The 16,515-nt window shown below is 44.8% G+C and overlaps 1 protein-coding gene across 3 annotated transcripts in view; it reads right to left on the reverse strand.

Moving 5' to 3' along the window:
- Nucleotides 1-3,841: 3,841 nt before the first annotated feature.
- Bend4 (BEN domain containing 4) overlaps nt 3,842-16,515 on the reverse strand; it is a 35,982-nt gene continuing 23,308 nt past the window's right edge. The window contains exons 4-5 of one of the 3 annotated variants that reach the window (NM_001164806.1): nt 11,756-11,996; nt 3,842-10,145 (exon numbers count right to left, since the gene is read on the reverse strand). In NM_001164806.1, coding sequence (NP_001158278.1) covers nt 9,931-10,145; nt 11,756-11,996 — 456 coding nt within the window. In that variant the 3' untranslated portion in view covers nt 3,842-9,930. The remainder of the gene's footprint in view (nt 10,146-11,755; nt 11,997-16,515) is intronic. The other 2 variants (XM_006504059.4, XM_030254766.1) reach the window with 2 other exon arrangements.

Raw genomic sequence — 16,515 nt, forward strand, 5'->3', positions numbered from 1 at the left:
AATCCCACTAAAATCAGGGACTAGACAAGGCTGCCCACTTTCTCCCTACCTTTAAAACATAGTACTTGAAGTATTAGCCAGAGCAATTCGACAACAAAAGGAGATCAAGGGGATACAAATTGGAAAAGAGGAAGTCAAAATATCACTTTTTGCAGATGATATGATAGTATATATAAGTGACCCTAAAAATTCTACCAGAGAACTCCTAAACCTGATAAACAGCTTCGGTGAAGTAGCTGGATATAAAATAAACTCAAACAAGTCAATGGCCTTTCTCTATACAAAGAATAAACAGGCTGAGAAAGAAATTAGGGAAACAACACCCTTCTCAATAGTCACAAATAATATAAAATATCTTGGCATGACTCTAACTAAGGAGGTGAAAGATCTGTATGATAAAAACTTCAAATCTCTGAAGAAAGAAATTAAAGAAGATCTCAGAAGATGGAAAGATCTCCCATGCTCATGGATTGGCAGGATCAACATTGTAAAAATGGCTATCTTGCCAAAAGCAATCTACAGATTCAATGCAATCCCCATCAAAATTCCAACTCAATTCTTCAACGAATTGGAAGGAGCAATTTGCAAATTTGTCTGGAATAACAAAAAACCTAGGATAGCAAAAAGTCTTCTCAAGGATAAAAGAACTTCTGGCGGAATCACCATGCCAGACCTAAAGCTTTACTACAGAGCAATTGTGATAAAAACTGCATGGTACTGGTATAGAGACAGACAAGTAGACCAATGGAATAGAATTGAAGATCCAGAAATGAACCCACACACCTATGGTCACTTGATCTTCGACAAGGGAGCTAAAACCATCCAGTGGAAGAAAGACAGCATTTTCAACAATTGGTGCTGGCACAACTGGTTGTTATCGTGTAGAAGAATGCGAATCGATCCATACTTATCTCCTTGTACTAAGGTCAAATCTAAGTGGATCAAGGAACTTCACATAAAACCAGAGACACTGAAACTTATAGAGGAGAAAGTGGGGAAAAGCCTTGAAGATATGGGCACAGGGGAAAAATTCCTGAACAGAACAGCAATGGCTTGTGCTGTAAGATCGAGAATCGACAAATGGGACCTAATGAAACTCCAAAGTTTCTGCAAGGCAAAAGACACCGTCAATAAGACAAAAAGACCACCAACAGATTGGGAAAGGATCTTTACCTATCCTAAATCAGATAGGGGACTAATATCCAACATATATAAAGAACTCAAGAAGGTGGACTTCAGAAAATCAAATAACCCCATTAAAAAATGGGGCTCAGAACTGAACAAAGAATTCTCACCTGAGGAATACCGAATGGCAGAGAAGCACTTGAAAAAATGTTCAACATCCTTAATCATCAGGGAAATGCAAATCAAAACAACCCTGAGATTCCACCTCACACCAGTCAGAATGGCTAAGATCAAAAATTCAGGTGACAGCAGATGCTGGCGAGGATGTGGAGAAAGAGGAACACTCCTCCATTGTTGGTGGGAGTGCAGGCTTGTACAACCACTCTGGAAATCAGTCTGGCGGTTCCTCAGAAAACTGGACATAGTACTACCGGAGGATCCAGCAATACCTCTCCTGGGCATATATCCAGAAGATGCCCCAACAGGTAAGAAGGACACATGCTCCACTATGTTCATAGCAGCCTTATTTATAATAGCCAGAAGCTGGAAAGAACCTAGATGCCCCTCAACAGAGGAATGGATACAGAAAATGTGCTACATCTACACAATGGAGTACTACTCAGCTATTAAAAAGAATGAATTTATGAAATTCCTAGCCAAATGGATGGACCTGGAGGGCATCATCCTGAGTGAGGTAACACATTCACAAAGAAACTCACACAATATGTATTCACTGATAAGTGGATATTAGCCCCAAACCTAGGATACCCAAGATATAAGATATAATTTGCTAAACACATGAAACTCAAGGAGAATGAAGACTGAAGTGTGGACACTATGCCCCTCCTTAGATTTGGGAACAAAACACCCATGGAAGGAGTTACAGAGATGGAGTTTGGAGCTGAGATGAAAGGATGGACCATGTAGAGACTGCCATAGCCAGGGATCCACCCCATAATCAGCATCCAAACGCTGACACCATTGCATACACTAGCAAGATTTTATTGAAAGGACCCAGATGTAGCTGTCTCTTGTGAGACTATGCCGGGGCCCAGCAAACACAGAAGTGGATGCTCACAGTCAGCTAATGGATGGATCATAGGGCTCCCAATGGAGGAGCTAGAGAAAGTAGCCAAGGAGCTAAAGGGATCTGCAACCCTATAGGTGGAACAACATTATGAGCTAACCAGTACCCCGGAGCTCTTGACTCTAGCTGCATATATATCAAAAGATGGCCTAGTCGGCCATCACTGGAAAGAGAGGCCCATTGGACTTGCAAACTTTATATGCCCCAGTACAGGGGAATACCAGGGCCAAAAAGGGGGAGTGGGTGGGCAGGGGAGTGGGGGTGGGTGGATATGGGGGACTTTTGGTATAGCATTGGAAATGTAAATGAGTTAAATACCTAATAAAAAATGGAAAAAAAAAAAAAAGAAAAAAAAAATTGGTTAAAATTTTGAATCTTGAGAGCAAAAATAAAACCCCCTTTGATTTCCTGGGACATGAAACTTTAGCTTTTGATTTAATCTGGCTCGTGAAATAAGGCTCGTTCAATCCTGCACTTCTGTAGTGGTCATGTCAGACACTTACTGCAAAGTGGAAGCCACAACCATGTCCCTACTTAACCACAGCTGATGTGCTTCTACGCTCAGCACACTGGTCAAATACCACACACGGCCAAGACCTGTGCAGTTGAGGGATTGTGAGCTGCAGCTTCGGGGACTTCCCATGTCGCTCCTAGACCTGACAGGCTGCTCCCCATCCACCTTACTAGGTCAGATAATTTCCGACATCACGGACCAGAGAATTCTTTCAATCACATTTATTAGCATGGTTGTAGTAGCAGGCTGGCAGAGGACACCTTATGGGAGTTACCCCTCTCCATCCTTCATGTATGTATGGGGTATCAAAGTCTACTGGTTGCTTTTAGGCTTGGGGGCAGTCACCTTTACCTGCCAAGACTTCTTGTTGGATTTTATTTGGGTGTTCAGCACAGAACATTTCCATGAATTTTGAGACAACCAGGAAAGCCTTGGCTTCTGGAGGAAAGGGCTCTAGACAAGAAACTAGAATTTTTAAAACAAACAAACAGGGCTGGAGAGATGGCTCAGCGGTTAAGAGCACTAACTGCTCTTCCAAAGGTACTGAGTTCAAATCCCAGCAACCACACGGTGGCTCACAACCATCTGTAATGAAATCTGACTCCTTCCTCTGGAGTATCTGAAGACAGCTACAGTGTACTTGCATATAATAAATAAATATTAAAACAAACAAACAAACAATTAATTGGCAAAAGAGGCCAAAAACCCCAAACCCCCAAAAACCAAAACCAAAAAACCCCCAACCCCACGTTAGCTGGGAAGATGGCTCAGAGGCTTATAGACTTGCAGTGCAAGCTAAAGGAACTGAGGTTAGATACCCAGAGCACAACATAAAATGCCATGGAGGTGGTGGCTTGCCTGTAATTCTGGGCCTGGAAGGCAGGGACAAGAGCTCCCCCCAGCAAGCCGCCAGCATGACTAGCCTTATCAATGTGCTCTGGGATTGACTGTGAGACTCTGCCTCAAAAATAATATGGTAGAAACACAGGAAAATTTTGATATCAACTTGGGCCCCATAATGTATACACATGTCCATACACATGTGAACATGCACACACATATGCACACATACCCCCCCCACACACACAAAAAGAAAAAAAAATCAAGTCAAAACACTTAACAGGTAACTTGACATTTATTGTGCAATTTTACCCCCAACAGAACATGTGGCCTTCTAGAGGTATATGAGGTAAGAAAAATCAATATTCCAATTAGAACACCCGAAATAATTAGCTCTAGTAACAAATGTCTCTTATAATTAAAAATATTGAATGTTTAAAAAACTCTTATAACATTTTAAGTTCCTAAAAGAAATGGCCTAACACTTAAAAAACAACTTACTCTTCTATATAAATTGTTCACAAAAATTTTTTTGCTATTCTATATTATACTATGCATTTTAGCTTTATTAACATATCCCTAGTGTGTATGAATTCTACACAGTACAATCAAATAGAAATTATTTCGAGAAGCCACAAGACTCCAACAATAAAAAATATTAGGATCAATGGATTTGTCACAGTTTCTCCACAAGTATTCATCATAGAAAATAGAGTAAAGGCAACTGGCCCCCGTGTTAGCTGCTACATGCCGTTCTGCAGAGGAGCAACATGAAAGCAAGGCTTAGCCTGGGCAGGGGTAGGCTGGACAGTGACTGAGTTCCCCGCCTGCCTCCAGCAGGCCTTGCTCCCAAGAGGCACAGGCCAGGCTCACCTGGCCTTGGCATGCTTTCAAAGGATGTTAAGTCTTGAACTACAGGGGCAAACCCAACAGGTCACTGTAGTCTTTACACAATCTCTATAGTTCTCACAGTGACATCGTCTACTAAAACCTCTCCATCCTACCAAATTGGAAGTGTCACCAGGGGCTGCGAAACCAGCCACACAGAGATGGGAACCCTGACCAATCGCCAAGGCTGTCACCAGGTGTCACGTAAGACGATCTAATCACGAGATCCAAAGTTGTCCTTTATGTCCCTGCATCTTTGCACAGGGAATCTAGAAAAGCGGAGGGAACTAGACTTCTGATATGTCCACTTTAAGAGTTTCTGGTCTCCCTCACAAGGTGTCAGTCAGGCCAAGCTTCGTGCCAGCCCTTTGACAGCTCTGGAGGCCTGGGCTGTACATGCTTGTTACTTAAGCACCTGTGTATTTCCAAATCAGATTTAATGATACAAATACCAACTTTCCCTTCATAGCATCAGAAAATCAAAAAAAATGTTCCCTCCCAAAGTGTTGGTAGATTTTGAGAACTACGCTTGACTGGGGCAAACAGAAGCGGCCATTCTGCTTACGGAGCTCAAAGGAAGCTCAGGTGAGTAGCCCGGCAGGAAGAGCTTAGGGCAGCTGAGAAGGTACGAGGAGAGTGGGGGATGCATTAAAGTGCTTACCAAAGCAACCGGCACACACGAGTCAAGAGTCACACTTAGGTAGCTGTAGTTACTATTGCGGTGCGAGTGATTTCCAATGGGACCAAGTCATCCTACAACACGCTGAGGCACCTCTGGCCACTTGTCCTGGTGCCACTGTACAGAGCGACCCAGGTTTTTGAATGGGTATCGCTAGCAGATGTACTTTTGTTGCAATTTGGGGAATGGTGATTCAACAAGAAGAACACAGCCCTTGCAGTCAGCTATGAAGCTTAGAATCAAAAATTTTTGGTAATCTAGTGCCTTCAGTAGTCAAACTGACAAGGCCAGTAATTTAGTGTGGGAATTCCAGTTCTCCCAGTATTTCCTAAAATCCAATATAGTGTGGGGAATGCAAGTGGCCTCTAATTCGATGGCGTATTCCTTTTGCCCTCCACATTGCCAATGTTAGTTCTTCCTTCTCCATTTTGTGTGCACGCGCGCGCGCACACACACACACACACACACACACACACACACACACACACACAAACACAAACACACACAGAAGCCCCTGGCTGATAATGCGAGTAGCTTTGCCATCAGTTAAGTGACATTTCCCTCCAATGTTTCAAGTGGTTATTTTTATCCAGTACTTATATGACTGAAAGGAGCCATCACTGTGTTTACAGAAATACATCATAATGACACACACTGCTGTTGCGACACATTTGCATTAGAGCTGTGACTCAAGCATCCCTTTTGACGTGTTTGCCAAGCAGCTTTGGCAAGTGTTGCCACATTAAGCACACAGCAGGAAGACTCACACGGTATGTGCAAACCCACTTTCCATTACATTTCTACAAACCCACATGTGAAAGCTGTCACAGACTAACACAGACCTGTACTGCGAGATGATACCGCACTGAGGAAATTATACACTTCAAATTCTAAGTCACCAAAAATGACCTTCAAACTACAAAAAAAAAAAAAAAAAAAAAAAAAGTCAACTGATCTATAGAGAAACTAAGGAGGTAGCCAGTGGGTATCAGGGCTAGTCTAGAGCACATACATGGTTGACTCCCTGTACCGCAAAACACAGAACTCAAATGAGGGTCATGTTTGCGTTCTGGACATAATTCACACCTTCCCAGGAGTTTTGTCCACTTTCTCAGTTGCAGAAGAGGCACAAGTCATTAAATGGCAGGGATACGCAGAAACCACACACCTGCAGATTCCTAAGTTTAGGAGTTATTGTTTAGATTTTGTGTTGACAGCAAATCATTCAAGAATCATTACTGGACTGAGAGAAAACCACAATCCAATTGTGCCAGTGCCGACCACCTGATGCCATGCATCCAGCTGCACCAAGTAAGACTGCAGTAACCTGTCTCCTTGTCATCCTGACGAAGGCATGGCCTCGGTGCAGATCACTGAAGGGTAAGGGGCAGTCTACAGGAACAGCCCACTAGCGACTGGCAGAGGCACGCGCTTCCCTCACCACCTGACCAAGAGATCAGCATGCTTTTACTCCTCCACTCTCTACCATAGGGAAGCCTTAGGAAACACATGGTGACAGTCCCCTAAATGCTGTGACCGACGAGGAACAGGGCTAAGGACTTGTAGAAACAGCTACACTTTTCTTGATACCACGAGAGGCTCAACACCCACAAATGGGCTGATGAGAAATGGGGCCTTATCAAATGTAAAACTCTGCTCCCCTCCACAGGTCCCTGGTCTCAGTCCCCTGACAGCTCATTCCAGGGCCATCATTCTCTTGGCAAGATCTGTGCCTGAGGTTAAACACTTGTGAGAAGCAGGCATTTTAATTTCGAAAATGAAGGATACACCAGGAAAGCACCACTGTGAACTATCGAGCCTTGGACACTGGGACTCCGGACCTACCCAATCACTGACGAAAACGCCACATTCAGTTACACCAGCCCGGCAACCACATTTTCCTCACCAATGACAGGGCACAGCTGCATCCTGAGATATTTTTAACTCAAGTCTACTTCCAACCAACGCTGAACGGCTCAGGGTAATTCTAAAAGTTGACAGAGGACTAGGTTTTGCATCACGAAAACAATGTGTCTGACTGCCAGAATGACGTGGAAAAGCAAACCAAGTCAATTTGACAACATCTTCAGACCTCTAGACAACAAACTCAAGGCATGTGGGGAAATCAGGGTAGTCAGCTTTAACAGGGAGTTCTGCCAGAAGCGGCACCTTTTGCAGGCTGACTTAATAGTCAGGGGACCACACAGGAAACCACTATGACTTGAGTAGCACCCCAGCCTTAAATGGATGCCCACACAGGGAAAGAGCCAGCAGAAGGCTGAAACAATCCTAAGTGTTTGACTGCTGGTATCAGGTGGTAAACTAAGCTGAAGAAAACAGCAATCACATAAGCAGGCAGAAAAAAGGGACACTTGACTAGGCTAATTCTAGGCCCTCATGTAATTACATGTGAGAACTGCTACGGCGGAGGTCAGCATTGTAGTCCTTAGTTTCCACATATGCACAACAGCTAGGTTCCCGACACTGGAGATTTCCTAGGCCAGACTTCCCAGACCTTGGATCACACACAAGAAACACCCCTTTCAACATCATATTGAACGAATGCTCCAGATGTAATTGACAACAGCTCATCAGTAGTCCACTGCACTTCTTATTATTATCATCCAGACCTTGCAATACAGTACAGGAAGCAGCGGGTGCCCTCTGCACATCTGAAGCAAGTGGCAAGAACCCTTGGTGTAGGTGTACCCACAAATGATTTAGATACCCCCTTCCTTAAAGCTACATTTGATAGTGAAGGTGATACAGGCTCTTAGTCAACTAAAGCTAATGTCCGCCTATGCAGAGATGACAATTAGAAGCTGCATTGACAAAGGCTTGTCCCAGGGCATGATGCTACCCAGAGTTGGTGTTGAGATCAGAGCCTTTAAAGAGGTGGAGGAGGAACTCAGGCCTCTCCATGGGGACTGTCTGATTCCTTATGCTAAGGCTCTAAGGCCCTGAGGCTAGCTCCTGCTAACTTCCCAAACTTAATGTAAAAGTTGCAAACTCGTGGAAGAGAAAACTCGATGGATCATTTAAAGACTACAAGACAACCAAGGGAAGCTTGTCCAAGCTTACTGACTAAATAAACCACCAAAGAGAGGAACGGGACTCAGCAGAGCAGATAAACAGCAGTATGAGAAGTCTTCGGTGCTACAGATGAGGATTTTAACAAGATGATAGTGAGTGCCCCAGACCAGCAAGAAGCTATCAACATTAATGCTATCCTGGATGTTATCCGGAGACAGTTTTTATAGTTAGGAAAAAACAAACAAACAAACAAACAACCCTTTCTCTTGGACAGCCAAAGACACTGGTCTTGGGTCCACTGTAAATGACAGCTCATTTACCCATTTAATTTCTTTTACTTCTAAACTGTTCAGCTGATTTGTTCAATATTTGCTAAATATTGAATCTAAAGGATGCGTGATTATTCTGACAAAACTGGCCTCCCCAAAAGTCCTTTCTAAACGGATACTCACAGTCTGAATTTCTACCCCATTTTCAAAGCTCTTTGCTGTGTTTGTAGATGACACTCATAATTTTCACAAACGCTGCCCATTTAGCTTTTGGTTCCACAAAGAACATAGTAATCTTGATTTGTTTAATAAAGCCAGTGTTCTCCGCAGGTCCAAAGCGTAATCTCCATCAGTAACAATTATAGCACCTCTGTAGCCTTTACTAGGAAGTGGTTCCCAGGGCATCACTAACCTCACATACGGATTCCACAAATTAAGCAGGGAAGCAGAAGGGTAACTCAGAGCTTAGACCGAGGAGGATGTGCACAGCTGGATGGGGCGTTTTCATCCATGACAATGGGAAACAGAAGTTTTATATATGCTAAACCTTCACTCAGCCCAGCAAAGGCCTCAAATTTCAGAGAAATCACCCACCAGCCATTGCATAGTTGTCAGAACGGCCTTGACGCTCCACGTCTACAATACCAGACCCCTGATCAACAGCAGATGCCGTCGTTCATGCCCTGCGTTTGATCTTACTCAACAGCCAGCTTGTGGGAGTTCTCGCTGAACCCACCACCCCGGCACTGTGTCAACGAAGTATGACTTAAGGCTACGGAAGCTGTGCGTTAGGAACTTATGAAACGAGGCATTGGAAAATGGTTTTCAATCTTTGGATGTTTCCTAAAGATATAAAGAGAATCTCCTGCTTGTCAACCACAGCGAGGAGGTTGCCCTTCTGATGGACACAGTGAGTTCTGTCTGTAAGGTAACAGAAAAAGTAGCCGACGTCCACACCTACGCGCTCTCTATAGACATGGCCTCTGTTCTGGATTCTTCCCGTCAGCGTTTAAAACGGATGGAGGCTTACAGTGTCACCTAGCTTGTGTCTTTGCTGGGAACTCTGAAATGAAGTCTTAGGAAATCGAAGACAGCTTACTTGTTACAGTTGCTCGTCTTCCCTTCGCCCATGTGCAGGAACACTAACTGAGCCTTCCCTGGAGACCAGCTCTGCTCAGGGGGCCAGGCTTCCCTGAAGATCTGGGACTGGAGACACCCTCAATGCCTAGCTAGAAATGACTTCATGCCAAATGTACATTTTCCTCTGTGATATAACACACCCCAAATCTACTGCAGGTGCTAGAGATTTCCCCCCCGAAAATCCTAAAGTGGATTCCTGTTTGGGAACTGTGGCAGTGGGTCAAGAGTTTTAAGTCCGAGAATGTGTAAAGTGTGACGGAATTACATGCTTTGGACTCTAAGTGACATGGGAATGGACATTCACAACTGGAGCTCTTACACAAGAAACCACACAGCACTGGGACGATTGTGTCCACTAGTCCCCAGATCCGTCCTGTGTCTTGCTGAAGACCTCATCCTGGGAAGCCTGGTGATCCATCCCTTCATAAAACGAGCCACCGTTGTGCAGGAAAGTCCCCACGGCCCGCCCCTGTCGGGCATGACCTACAGCATCGCTGAACACTTTGTTTATCTGCTCCTCCGAGGGCATCCACCAATCAGGGTTTGAGGTACAGTGCATCCTAATGAATTCTGTGGGAACAGAAACAACAGTAAAGACGAGAGAGAAAACAGCTGGTTTTTGGACAGATGATACGAAGGCAGCTTAGCCTACACCAGAGGCAACTATCAGCGGAGTCACATGAAGGTCCCCAGCAATGCAATGACCGCACCACTCACTCCATCCAACCTACCCCACGCCAGTGTTCTCGTCAGCAAGGCCAAAGCTATTATCTACACTCTCTAGGGAATATTTGCTGCTGAAAAGAAAGTGTCTGCCCCAAGTGTCTTTACCCAGCTTTTTATATGGGTCATCTGAACTCAGACCCTCAAGCTTGCATTCTACTAACTGAGAATCACTTCCCCAGAAGGGATAGAGCTGCTCTAAGTTTTTATTACACAGATAAGAAGTGCGAGCCTCTGCATCTCTGTGAGCAACTCCACCACCTTTGATGATGTTGGGGAATAAGAGGCATTGCGGTCAATTAGCTAAATAAGATAGATTCTAGAACTTTCCAACAGCCTGGTCATGCTGGAATTTTAGACTGATCCACAGGACTGATACTAGTGAATTCGTGTATTCCCGTGGCAGTGGCTACCCCAGACCTGTCCGCTTGCATGAGAGTCATCTAGGATGGTTGAGAGTCACGCATGCACCAAGCCTCCAATCTCTGCTGACCGTGAATCTCTGGACTGAACTAAAGAAGCCTAGCTGCTCCCCGACAGAACACGTGTGCTCTTCAGGCAGCAGGGCGTTCAGAGTTCAGGGATCTAGGGAAAGCTACATCTTGGGCTGAGTACAGAGACAAGCCTTGCAATCGGCAATGTGGTATAAATACATTTAAATTAAATAAAGTGTGACTTTCTCCCTAGGGAGAATTTGGATGCCTATGCAGACTAAATCAACATGTCCTTCTGGTCAATAGAACTGGTCCTGAACTGTGGAGGGCCTGCTGCTGTGCCTGCTGTTTTATGTGCCAGGGCAGTGTTCTGGTGGCCTTGTCGCGGTCCTACGTGTCTGTGTTTATCCTGAAGCTGCCCCATCACCTGCTAGTTCCCCAACCTCTGCCTGACCTGCCACTGACCAAAGCCGTTATCTAAAATATCAGCGAACTGTGTTCTCTAAGCAGATGCTCAGCTTTGAACATAGCAGCTCTATAAAAAACAAAAACTAAAACTAAAACCAAAAAATCTAAAAAGGTTTTATGGCTAAAGCCTATTTCAGGTATGCTATGTACCTAACAAGCAAGCTGGATGGAGGCCCATGGAAGCAAGATACGATCTTTTATTTTTTTAATCAATTACAGAACAGCACATATTCTCTCCCTACACTCCAGTTTTGCTAAATGTGGCCTTCTCTGGCAGCAAAGAAAATCCGAACCGAAAGCGTGAAACATGAGGTGCTATGCGATGCCTTTGGACATGACTCGAGAGCGAGGCTAAAGCACAGAGTCATTTACAGAGCTTCTCGGTACCACGTAGATGGGCCACAGGAAGCCTGGAAGGTCTCGGTGCAAAAATTAAAAAAAAATAATAAAAAAATAAAAAAAGGTACAGTAAGGGCCGAACACTTGTGTGGGGAGCACAGCCAATGCAGTGAAATGGCAATCACGATGGTGACACTGAGGGGAGGGATGCGGTACCTCGGAGGCACGTGACTTTAACTGGATCCAGAGGGCGTCTTTCGGGACCTGTCTCTCCTGACTGCACTGACCTTTTCCTTTTCCCAAGGCCGCATGAGTACTTAAGCTCATCTGTGGTGAAGACAAATCTGATGAGGTAGCGCAGGAGCCGCCGCCCGTCCTTCTTGGAGGAGTTCACGGCCTCGTCCCACTGTTTGCTCGTTATGTACACAGGGTAGTTGTTCAACAGCTGCTTGCTTCCCTGGAAAAGGGAAATATTTTCTCATTACCTGCCGCGCCAGCCAGCCAGAAGCCAAAGCCATCTCCATTTCAAAGGCAAACACGCTTTTTAACCAAGTGGCTACGCTGACAATGAACCGGGCACTGAAGAGCACACGTAATTGCTCACGCTCAGAACGGGCACTTTTCAAATTACATTTGCATTTTCTATAACAAGAGCCAATGAGGTATAATGAACACCTTTGAAAGAGGAGCTATTTATAACTCGCATTTTAACAGGTAGGTTAAAATGTGTCAAGATCCAATGACAGGGAACGCTATTTAAATATAACCTGTAACTTTCCCTTTCAATCTATTAAATATGCAAAAATGACTTTGAAGAGTGTGATCAAACAGGTCTCTTCATCCTCTGGCTGGCAGTTCGGTTCTTAGAGGAATGGCGCCGCGGTCTATTTTAATAGGCACGGCTTGTGTTTAAGGCACCTAACACATGGCTGTCATTGTGTTACAGTGAAAACATGAAAAGAGTGGGTTTCAAAGGAGAGAACTAAAAAAAAAAAAAAAAAAAAAGCAAAACAGCCCTTCTCAAATGGTAGCTTCTACAAGCGCCCCAAAAAATGTCAACCCAAAAAATGCTCTTGCTTCTCACCTTCCTAGTTTATGACTGCTGTAAAATCCCCAAGCTAACCAGCTGCAGTGGGGCTAATTAAGGAGACTTCTATAACGTTTATAAAGCCGTGTTTCGTCAACTGCACCCACACAACCATTACTTTAGTTCTGGCTGTCCATAAAATTCTATAGTCCAGGACAAATTAATTAACCCATGATCTCAGTTTTAATGTACTTCCCCAGTAATTAAGGTGTACAAAATAAAAGAGAGAGAGAGAAAGAGAAAGAAACTCATTCAGTTTTACAACTCTGAAAATTTATTACAGGTTATAAATCTGGCACTGTTTGGGTCTGACAGGGTTTTATTTCAAGAAGTGCTTGCTTATTTAACCATGGAGAAGGTATGAGAGCCGGCAGGACAGTCGGGACTGGATTTGACTAGGGAGCAGTCAACGACTCACCAGTACACACAGAAACTCATTACTTCTGCACCCACACTTTCCTGAAGGTGACAATGTGACTTGGTTTCCTTTAAGGAAGGGAGCTGAGGTTATGGTTTGTGTACTGAATTTAGAGACAGGCTAGGTTTAAGCTTAGAACTGGGTTCTATGTCTTCCTAACTTGAGAAAGCTCCCGAACTTTTTTGGAGTAAAGCTCAGAAACATAGGAACCACACTACACTGAGCTTCCGTAGCCAACAGGTGGTAGCTTACAAGGCCCTTGGCTCTGGGATCTTGTGCATATATATATGCGATAAGACATCAGTAGGAGCCCAAGCTCCACGGCTCCTCTCGGCGCAGCTGCCCTTAAGAGGGAGGTGCTGAGAGTGCAATGTGTGTGCAGTCCTGGGCAGTGCACGGAGAAAGGGCAGAGGAAGGCAGGTGGACAATGCAGCTAGCCAGGCTGAGGAACACATGATTCCTAAGTGAAACGGTGCTGAGTTGTCCGGCTGATGCAGAAGGGAGAATAACACAGTGCTTCTCATGGACAGAGAGGAAGGGGCTCAGTGGATCTCCAGTGAATGACCAATCAACCTAGGCAGTGGGCGGAGCTTGAGGTGGGTGGACTCCAAACCGGCTCAGAACCACTCACTCTAAAGCATTTTTGCTGAAGCCCTTTAATACCAGCTGCACTGTTTTCTGAACAATTAATGGGGAGCCTGAGGCATTTGCCCCAGGTAGTACAAATATAAAGTCTGGGATGGGGTGGGGTGAGGGGGGCTGGGACTAGAGAGATGGCTTAAAAGTTAAGAGCAATGATTGATCTTCCAGAGGGCCTGGGTTGAATTCACATGACAGCTCAGAACTATTTAATTCTATTCCCAGGGCCAGAGGGGACTAGGTAAAAAGATAGTCTATATGTATATATATATATGTGTGTGTGTTTTGTGTGTGTGTATATATATATATATGTGTGTGTGTGTGTATGTATATATGCAAAATAAAATAAAATAAAATAAAATAGAAAATAAAGTTGGGCCATGGGTTCAGCCTGGGGAGAGGGCTTTCTCAACTTCAGCTCTTTACTGTCAAAATAGGACTAAGATACCATATTCCCCAAACATCTGTAACCCCAGCACTCCTGAGTCTGAGGCAGGGAATTTGCTTGGATTTCAAGGGTAGTTTCAGCTATATTGTGAGATACAAGAGAGTTTTACGTATAGGGTGAGATCCTGTCTCCAAAGCATTGACCAAGCAAAGCAACAAATGACCGGTTTTAGTCAAGGTGTCCGGCCATCTCCCACCATAAAAATCCTGCCCCATAGGCCTCTTTGGCTTCCGAGGGTACTGTATGAACACAGTGCACAGACACAGGCAGGCAAAGCATCCACATATGAAAACTGAAAATGAAGATTAAAAAAAAAAAGAAATCTGTTCTCTTACAGCCCCTATGACTCCACGCATTACCAGCCTCACAGGAAACCGGCACTGCTATTTCTTGAACTGCTTATTTGATTAATAATAATAGTAATAATGATGTTAGTGCCTGGTTCCCTGGCTTGGGTGCTTACCTGCAAGGGAAGGTTATGGCTCTATTTTACCAAGGTTGTATACGTTTCTCACTCATCCGCTAATATTGCGCTATGTCGCTAAACTATTTCAAGATGAGGGTGTCTGCGACTCAGGGAGCTGGCAATCCGAGACAGGTACTTTTTCAAATCTTTGCAAAAAAAATCATAGAATAATTCCTGCGTAATTCCAAAGCACAGCAGCTCAGCATAAACCGCTGGCCTCATAAAACGCAGGATTACCATGTGGAGGTAATTCTCATCAAGACACAGAAGAGGAAAGAGAACTGGTAATTTATAGCTCCAAACACAGCTCAGAATGCCCTGTGGGTTACAGATGAGAGTCATAATCCTGTTTTAGCACAGCTAAAAGAAATGTGATAAATAATAAAAATTAGAAAATTTTCAGGTGCCTCAAATGACAATAAAAAATTGTATGGTAATAATGATGATGACAGGCAATAAAGTTTAAACGGCCCCATCCAAGGAGAAACAGGCAATCCCGTCCCCATGTCTTTGTGTGGGGGTCTGAGTGCAGTCTATGCCTGGGCGTGGAAGGCAGGGCTCGATGTTAGGATTCTCTTTAACTGACTCTCCACCTTAATTTTTTTTCTTGGAGACAGGGTCTCACTTTGTTGCCACAGTTGTCCTGGAACTCACTATGTAGACCAGGCTAGCCTCTAAGTCACAGAGATCCTCCTGCCTCTGCCTCCTGAGTGCTGGGATTGAAGGCTTAAAGGCATACACCACCACTGCCATGCCTAGTCTTCCCACCTTAACGTTGAGACACAGTCTCTCACTGGACCTGGAGCTCTCAGACTGGCTAGGCTGACTGGGTTAGCAAGTCTGTCCCTGCCTCCCCAGTGCTGGGGTTACAGCTGAATGCCACCATGAACCACACTTGCTATCCTTGTGGGTGTCCGGGTATCCAAGCAAGCCCTCATGGTCGGAAGGCAAGCACCTGCACTTAACCAGCTGAGCCTTCCTCCCAGTCTCTTTCTAATTTGGGGGGTAAGCAGGCTGAATAGACACTTCAGTTAGCCACCAACAGGTTACTAACCCTATCCTATTGTAAGAAACGCTGAACACCCCTCACCGTCTTCAAAGACCTGTAGCCAAATGGAAGTCGTAGGCACAGATTTACAATTTGGCCAATTCTGATTTCAACTTACAATGTGCTACAACGGGCACAGGTATTCAGTCACTTCCTGGAGGAAGCACATTCAGTCACTTCCTGGAGGAAGCACTCATTTATACTTGTGTGCAAACCGTAAAATGTAAAGTTAGCAACTGTGGTCTTCAATTATAGGACTTAATTTAGGTTTGATCTTTAATTTACAAAGATAACTTTGCAGTGTGCAAAGTGGAGGAGAGGGGTTAAAAAGCGCTAAGGGTGACCAGAAAGGAGACAAGTAATAGGAGCCTGTGCCTGGGCTTGGTCAAGTCCTTCATGGGAAGGTTGGGTGTCCTATGCACAGAACGAGGAGGCTGTGGACATCCCACTGACAGCCCGAGCAATGAATAGTGATACAGAACTGGCCTGTGGGGACCTTTCAGTGTTCATGTGTCAGAGAAAGGGGAGAAGTAGGCAGAAGAGGAAGAAGAGGGGGAGGAGTAAGATGAAAAGGAGAAAAAGGAGGAAGGGGAGGGGCGGGGGAGGAGCAGGAGGAGGAAGAGCAGCATAAATCACCTGAGACAGCAGACAGCAAGAGGAAGTAACTCAGGCGGGCAGATGAAAGGAAAGGGTCATGGGCGTGGAGGACAGGGAGCCTCGAGGCACGAAGACCTGGGGGAGAGAGCTTGAGCGGTCAGCCTGGACCAGACACCCAGGAAAGGTGCTAGGGAGGGCAGGAGAAAACAAGAGTGGGAAGCATACAGACAGACCAGTCTTACACATTTCATCGCTCAAAGACAAACCATCGCT

Source organism: Mus musculus, chromosome 5 (genome assembly GCF_000001635.26).
Source record: "Mus musculus strain C57BL/6J chromosome 5, GRCm38.p6 C57BL/6J".
Taxonomy (NCBI): domain Eukaryota; kingdom Metazoa; phylum Chordata; class Mammalia; order Rodentia; family Muridae; genus Mus; species Mus musculus.